At 37.0% G+C, this 9,027-nt stretch overlaps 1 protein-coding gene across 1 annotated transcript; it reads left to right on the forward strand.

Moving 5' to 3' along the window:
- Positions 1 to 271: 271 nt before the first annotated feature.
- On the forward strand, positions 272 to 4,785 carry LOC307255499 (immunoglobulin lambda-1 light chain-like; the record flags this gene model as incomplete). The annotated part of the gene is made up of 4 exons (XM_080034185.1): positions 272 to 607; positions 1,405 to 1,513; positions 4,064 to 4,339; positions 4,435 to 4,785. 4 exons carry the CDS (start codon positions 272 to 274, stop codon positions 4,704 to 4,706), a joined length of 993 nt encoding a protein of 330 aa, XP_079890311.1. The 3' UTR covers positions 4,707 to 4,785.
- Between the last annotated feature and the right edge of the window lie 4,242 nt (positions 4,786 to 9,027).

The raw sequence follows: 9,027 nt of genomic DNA on the forward strand, positions 1-9,027 counted from the left end.
CTCAACCTTTAACAAAACACTGTCACACTGACCTCCATCTATCTGTCCCACTGTTTCATTCATACTTATTTACTTCTTATTCTTATATTGTTTGATTTGTATTGTTGGCTTTACCTTGTGGCATAAAGCACATATTCTTTACACTTATATATCTTCTAAGTGTGGTTTTATTTAGCACATATTCCTTAGTTTGTTTTTCTATGTGTGTTTTTTATTTTAAGATGGAAAGTATTTCTGATTCTGATTATGTTTCTCTACAGCGCTAGTTACCATGGCAGCAGAACTGATTCAGGACATAACAGTGACCAGGAGAGTTGGTGAAACAGTCTCCATCAGCTGTAGAGGCTTTAACCAGTGTGATGATAGTTATGTACACTGGTACCAGAAGAAAGACACAGAAACATTCAGAAGGATGCTGCGTATTGACAGGAGTAATGGTGAAGTCTATTCAAACTACAATCATCCTCAGAAAGATGATTTCTCAGCTGTGGGGAACCGGAGCCGCGTTGAGTTAAAGATCCAGAAAGCTAAACTCCTCCATTCAGCCTCCTACTACTGCTACTGTTGGTATTATCCTCCCCACAGTGAGAAATTATCCCTGCAGCCTGTACAAAAACCAACAGACGTCAAACAGTGTTAGTGACAGGAAGAGAGCAGTGAACCACAGACCAGGTTCACAGGTTTCACCTCACAGTCACAAACACTCTGAGCTGAGGGATTTAGTTCAGCTTCTATTTATTGATATTTTGAACATATTTTCCAGCAGGTTTGTAGTTGTTTGACACAGTGAAGACAAAGGAGGAAATACAAGCACAAATGAGGCTAAAATAATAATCATAATTCATTTTTCATAATTCTAAAAATGTTGTGTATCATAATGGTCTTGATGAATACAGTATATAGTCTGTTTTGTTCTGCTGCTTGAAAACAGTCTGTTTCTGCTCTGAAGGAAAACACTTCTAGAAGCTCTTTTTGTTTTCACCACATCATTTCACTTAAATATATTTAAGACTAATGTTGGACACATGTCAGCTCAGGACTTTATCCAGCAGCAGGTTATTAGGACGCTGAGTTTGTTCCCAGAACTCCGTACATCATGGGCCATTATAGCTGTCAATCAGGAGTAATTAAGGGTGCTGTTAGCATATGTATGAATTAATATAGGGAATCCAAACTATAATTGAAGTAAACAAGTTGGGTTAGAGAACCTAGGGCCCTGCCCTCTATATTGTTGGGGTAAAGGGGCTACATTATGCTTTAAACATAGAACAAAGGATATTTCAGCCTCTAATTCTCGATAAACTTTCCATCAAACACTTGACAAAATAAACAACATAAACATCAGATAAACATCATGCAGCTGTAACATGATCCTGGCTCATAACTTGGACTGGTTCACCTCAGCTGACACATTCAGCAGCAGACAGGTTTTTGTATCAGTGGTTTTCACTGTGGGAAGGAACAAGCTGGATCTACTACATCTTTGGCTCTGGAACTAAACTGTTTGTAACAGGTAAGAATAAAGATTTATTTCATTCAGTTGTTTTATGAATAAGTGGTTTTTATTCAGTTGCTGTTGCTTCAGACTTTACATGTTAGTTTTGTCATTATTATTGCAGCCATGGAACTGTTGAAAACGGTTGATCATTCCTAAAAAGATGTGTACATCTCACTGCACAACTTCAGTTATTATTTCTCATCAAACTGATTCTTAGAGAAAAAGTGTGATATTTGACCCAAATTACAGTATTTGCTCCCCTCATATATTCAGCACCATCTTGTTTTTTGGAGAAAAGAATGACGATATTAAACATGATTTACATTTCACTAAAAGTATTTGGAAAGGAGCATAACTTTAATGAGACAAATTATTACAATTATTGTTGAATGGTCAGCATTATCTTTTGTCTATTTTATATGATGATACATGTGTCTACGAGATATATTTATACATGAAGTAAGATACTGAATAGGATTTTACAATGAATACAATTAATGCATTTAGATATTTCTATATTTGATACAGGATGATATATAATGGCAAACACACATGTAAACACATTTAATATAAATATAAATACAATTTCATGTTTTATATTTTATTATATAACATGTATAATAAATACATGTATTGACTCAAAATCATTACAAATGAGGCTCACCCCTCAATTGATCTCTGGAGTATAAAAAAGGTTAAATTAAATTAAATTAAATGTGTCTAGATGTACTGTATATGACTTCTGTCCAATGTGGAAAGTTTAATGAAAGATCTAAAATTGTTACAAATTGATTGATCAATTGATGTGTGTCAAAATTAACGAGTAAAGCATTTAACGATAAATGTTACACATTGTATTAATCAAAATAGTTTTCTATGTAAAGGTAAATTATCATTTATATTTGATTAAGTTGAATGAAAAATATCTTACATTTTTAATATATAACACACACATATACATTTCTAAATGTATCATTGTAATTTCTGTATTTAAGTTCAAATTGTTAGAACAAAGTTGTGAAATAAGTTATGTATTGATTTGTGTTCATAGAGTAAAGTTTATGGTGGTAAGTAATATATAATTAAATAAGTAATATAACATGTCATGAATATTTAAATTATTAAAATGACAAAAGCATTCTGTGTGAAGATAGAAAATGTAAACAATAATAATGGGTCACACTAAAAAGGTTTATAACATTGTTAATTATTCTGGTAACTGTCAATGCTTAGTTATTAATGGTTAGTCAATGATTGTTTAAGCATTAACTATGTAAGGGATAAAGTATAGCGAACGGGTCACTTGCTAGAAATAATGACCGACAAGCTGAAGCAGGAGTCTTGTTCAGCTTGAAGATGTTGTTTTAACAGCCAAAAACAGTCCGCTACACGGTCGGAACTCACTCAGTAGCAACGGTTACTATGTCAAGCTGCGGCCAACCTAGAAGAGTTTAACAAAAAACAACTTGTTTCCCCAGCAACCCTGAGACCTTGTCTAATAACTGGAATAATCATTGCAAACCCACTAGGTTATTATGTAATTAAAACGTTGTTCAGTACGCCAGTAAATAGGAACGACCAAGGATACGACCTAGTAACGGGGGAATAGTCTGCTCGCCCCGCTAGACTGTCTGCTTCAGCTGACTGAAGGCTACGGCTCAGCTGTTAGCCACAGAGCTACTGTTTTGCTAACACAACTCAAGACTCGCACACTCTAGAAATAATAATTCTAATCAGCCAATATGTTTAACAAGAGCTCCATCTAGCTAACAAAGCATTATCCCCCAACATAAATAACACAATTCACGGAGAAAATGACTGCGGAACATTTACATTGCGGGCTGCAGCCTGAAGTTACTATAGGCTAACTGTCAATATGCGGCCAAACGTATTAACGTCATCTTGACTGGAGTCCTGTCGGACATTAACCATGACTCCTGTGTTCCCTGCTCTCCTGTGTTCCCTGTTGAAAAAATATTCCTTTGTTTTCTGAACGAGTAGCAGCCCTGTTTGTGGACGTCTATCCATCAAAACTATGACGTAGGTCCTTAGCAACGGTCATTATACCCTTGACAGCGGTCTGTCTTGCTGGAAATAACAGACCTGTAGAATGTTGTGATTTACATAGGATTCTCAAAGTGCCATGTAATAAGCTTAGTTAACTAATGCTTTGCTAAGCTTTTACTAAGCATTAAGTAACAGTTATTTAATGTACCCTTATTGTAAAGTTTTTAATGGACAACCAGAAGTAGAAGGCCAATCCAAGGCCCCTGGTACATCTGGGCTCCTCGAATGCAGCCTATTAAGACTGTGTGTTAATCTGTGGATGGTGGCTGTTGACGCTACATTAATGCACACCTTACGCTGTCCTCAAGATTGACTTAGTGAAACTTGACTATATGACATTTCATTTTTCATTTAACTTTTATTTATACTGTAGAGAATACATCAAATACACAACAAGCTGATAAGGAGACAAATCAATTGAAACATTTAGACAGTGATGTAGAAAGGCTGCAATTAAAATGAACTGCTGACTGTGTGAATGTGTCTGTGATGTTTTAGATGAGCAGGTGGTGAAGCCCGTGGTGAGCGTGTACCCAGCAGCATCCAGCCAGAGCTCCCTGCTGTGTCTGGCCTCAGACATGTTTCCTCCTCTGGTCAAGTTCTCCTGGGAAAGACAGAAGGAGAATGGAGCTGTGGAGAAGGTGACCGCTCATCAGGGAGGGTGGGGCTGCACTGCCTCCATCTTAAGGATCAATCGGCAAGAAAGAATAACCTATAAATACAGCTGCTCTGTGGAGCATGAGAGCGGCACAGTGAAGGCCCAAACAGAACAAGGTAATGAAGACTCAGTCAGAACGTTTACAGAACTGTGTTCAGCTTGAAGTGGAGCAGAGGACTGACATTTCGTTTTGACTCCTTTTCTATTTCAGAAGATCCAGCTCTCCAACCGACAACGATTCCACCAACATTTCCACCATCTCTCCCTCCATCTCTCCCTCCATCTCTCCCTCCATCTCTCCCTCCATCTCTTCCCCCTCTCCTTCCACTAGATTCCTCCTTCCAGACTGAGTGCAGGGTGAAGCTGCTGGTGCTGCTGTACACGCTGCTGATAGTGAAGAGTCTGGTGTACTGCTGTGGACTCTCTCTGATGATGATCTTCAGAAACATGGGACCGTCCACCAACGGCACACTGGCTGACTGACTGTTTTCTGCTTCACCTTTCCTCACCATCAAATCTCATCCATTCATCTCATTTATCACTTTGATCAGCTTTTTAAAAAGTCTCGTGTTTGGTTGTAAAATATATGTTTTATACTGAGCTGAAATACTGTCAACTTAAAGATATAAATCGTATGAACACACTTATATTCATAGTGACTAAATGTATATCATGTTGTTCACAGTGATATTGTGATACTATAGTTTCATTTTCTACTCATAATCATGACTTCATCATTAGCTGTCTCTTCGATATTTCTTCGTTGATTGTATTATTTCTGTTCTTGAGTTTATTTCTAATACATTATTATAATGAGTTAAGCAGGTTTGTTCAATTCTTTCAGTGTTACATTCTCAATAAACTAAAAAAATCACACTGTCTCCATTGGCCGTGTATGATGACACCTACACGTAGTTTGTCTCTGGTTGTTAGTAGATCTCAGTTTACTTTCACACAGTGCAAAGTACAACTACGCATGAAGGTATGCAGATAGAGAAAACAGCTAAACAAGGACAACAAAGCCAAGAGAAGAGAAGCAGACAGGAACATATAGACATTATATACCAGTCAGTGGGTGTGTGTGTCCCACCAGGTTCAGGGCTGAGACACTTTTATAAATGTGTCAGTGTGGAAGTTAAACTCTACGCTGATGACACTGTGGTCACTGAGCTGAACCAACATGGACGCTCTAGTTCTGCTCATTGTTTGTTTGACTTGTTTGTCTCTGTGGTTTGTGTTCTGACGCTCTGATCAATGACAAAGATTTACAAAATCTTTTACAAAACTATTTTTTTTAATGAGTAATATATTCTGGAATTTGCTACTTACAGATGAAACTTGAAAAATTTGAATATCATGCAAAAGTTAATTTATTTCAGTAATTCAACTTAAAAGGTGAAACTAATATATTATATAGACTCATTACATGCAAAGTGAGATATTTCATGCCTTTGTTTGTTATAATTTTGATTATTTTGGCCTACAGCTTATGAAAACCCCAGATTCAAAATCTCAGAAAATTTGAACATTACATGAAATCAATAACAAAGGGATTTAAAATACAGAAATGTCGGCCCTCTATGAAGTATAATCATGCATATGTACTCAGTACTTGGTTTGGGCCCCTTTTGCATGAATTATTGCCTCAATTCTAATTCATTTTCCATGATATTCTAATATTATGAGTTTCACCTGTACATTTTTTTTTAAATGTAAACACTTTAGTATTGAAAGTTAAGACAGTGAGTACTGAGCGCTGAAATCCACCTGAAGTTCCTGGAGCGATAGTTTAACCAGAGTGGATGGTTGTAACTGTCATTGTGATATTAATGTGAGAAAGCTTCAGAGCAGAAACCCACACAGCCCGTCTGCTGCAGCAAAGGAAGTGTTGATTCGCTGTTAACAGTTCTTTTTACGAATCCTAATAACCACAGAGAATAGATTCATATCTGCTGCTTTACACTCTCTCTCTCTCACACACACACACACGCACACGCACACGCACACGCACACGCACACAAACACACACACACACACACACGCACACACACACACACACACACACACACACACACACACACACACACACACACACACACACACACACACACACATAAGCACACATATAGGCTCCTTATACCACTGGGCCTTCCACCCACACACAGCTAAACTCAGAGCAACAGTTCCACTTTTTATGAGGGAATCTTACCCTGTACCCGAGCCAAATTTCCCCAAAGGGACACTAACGTTGAACCAAACCCAACCTTAGATTCTGCTTTCGAAAACACAATGGGCATTTATTTTTAACAGTTTTTTTTATAAATCCTAATAACCACAGAGAATAGATTCATATCTGCTGCTGTTCTCACTCAATAGCTCCAATGTCTAATCTTGATGTATTCCATGCCCCTGTAAAGCACTTTGAATGGCCTTGTGTCTGAATTGTGCTATATAAATAAACTTGCCTTTAATAAATTTAGATTAATAATAATAACAGTGTGTTTCTCATTGTGGTAGGCAAAAATGACCATTTAGGGATTTTCAATTTAATAAGGTACACAACATCAAGTAATTATGAGTTGCTTCCATATTAGATGCTGTTGATGCTCTAACATCAAATATAAACAACAGTGACATCTAGTGGATAGAAGAAAACCACACAACACTGAATCACTAGTATTACTGGCTTCATTGTTGCTTCAACTTTTAAACATTATTCAAACACTATTTGTTGTAATGCAACTAATACAAGACAGTAAATGCTACAGGTACAAATATTACCACTACTTCTATTGGCCCTGATAGAAACCTGAGGTTCTCAGACACAACATCATGGGGTGGTAGGATGGCCTAGAGCAGGGCTATTCAATTAGTTTTGAATGGGGGCCGGTTGGTGGAAATTATCCAAAATGAGGGGCCAGAAAAAAATGCCTAAAATTGATGAGCATCACATCAATAGCTACATATACTGTAAAACACTACAACGACATAGGAGTGCATATATTGTCTTTATTTTATCAAATAGAGTTCAACAACTTATCAAAAAAATCCCTATTTGATTAACATAGGCTGCCTGTTGTTTAAGTGTTTAACAATCTTATCAGTTCAGGAAAACACAACAGGTTAACTCTTCAACAGCTTATCAAAATACATAGTTATTGGTTTACTCAAGAGTGCAACAGTTTATCAAAATACATAGAAATACATGAACTCTAAGTGCAACAGCTTATCAAAATACAGGTAGGCCTAGGTTTACTAAGAGTGCAACAGCTTATCAAAATACAGGTAGGCCTAGGTTTACTAAGAGTGCAACAGCTTATCAAAATACAGGTAGGCCTAGGTTTACTAAGAAAGCAACAGCTTATCAAAATACAGGTAGGCCTAGGTTTACTAAGAGTGCAACAGCTTATCAAAATACAGGTAGGCCTAGGTTTACTAAGAAAGCAACAGCTTATCAAAATACAGGCAGGCCTGGGTTTACTAAGAGTGTAACAGCTTATCAAAATACAGGTAGGCCTAGGTTTACTAAGAGTGCAACAGCTTATCAAAAAACATAGAAATTAATTTAGGCTACTCTAAGTGCAACAGCTTACAATGTTACCCCCAGAAAATGTCTTAGTCAAGGGGTCACTGTCCAGGGTCAAGCTCGAATGTCTAATCATTATGTATGTTATGCCCCTGTAAAGCACTTTGAATGGCCTTGTGTCTGAATTGTGCTATATAAATAAACTTGCCTTTAATTAATTTAGATTAATAATCAAAACAGTGTATTTCTCATTGTGGTAGGCAAAAATGACCATTTAGGGATTTTCAATTTAATAAGGTACACAACATCAAGTGATTATGAGTTGCTTCCATATTAGATGCTGTTGATGCTCTAACATCAAATATAAACAACAGTGACATCTAGTGGATAGAAGAAAACCACACAACACTGAATCACTAGTATTACTGGCTTCATTGTTGCTTCAACTTTTAAACATTATTCAAACACTATTTGTTGTAATGCAACTAATACAAGACAGTAAATGATACAGGTACAAATATTACCACTACTTCTATTGGCCCTGATAGAAACCTGAGGTTCTCAGACACAACATCAGAAGGCAGTCCAGTGGCGGGCCGCCAGGGCCAGCAAAGCCTTCTCTGCTGGACTAAAGACTTTCAGAAAAACTAAATTATATATTATTAATAAATTATTATATTTTGTATTAAATATATCATTTATACATTTTAATATATAAAATGTTTTCATTAATTCCAACTATTTTAAAGAGTTTGTTCACGTAAGTCTAAATACGTCATTTAATTGTTTTTCCTTCAGCTGCGCTGCCTCCGGTGTGCCGCTATATAGTAGAGCTCTTATCCAATCAGATTATTTCCCTGCGCTGTCTCCGGGTAAAAAAATATCTGGCCAAGGCCTTCAGAATTCCGAGAGAATCCCCTCTCTGTTGACGCTAATGGGGACGATGTTGTGATTGACATGTTATTTAACCAATCAGATTTCTATTTTTCCGAGTTGGGCGTATCCTTTTACACGGCTAGGCCATCTAGCTGGCCTTGTCGCAATCGGGAGGGTCAAGAGGGAAAGTAGCCTACTTGAACTACCGCTAGCTAGCCGACATTAGCTTACTGTCCATGCATAGAAGGCAGTATGTTAGATCTCTTCTATTTTTGATTAGATCTTTTAGATGAGACTTTGTCGAAACACACAGTGGATTACAGAGGAGAAGGAGTGGATTTAATGGACAACTTACTGGGGAAGTTTTTTTATTGAGAAAAGGACCTTTTAAGAAAAGCTGGA

The sequence above is a fragment of the Ammodytes marinus genome (assembly GCF_949987685.1).
Source record: "Ammodytes marinus genome assembly, chromosome: 9".
NCBI lineage: Eukaryota > Metazoa > Chordata > Actinopteri > Uranoscopiformes > Ammodytidae > Ammodytes > Ammodytes marinus.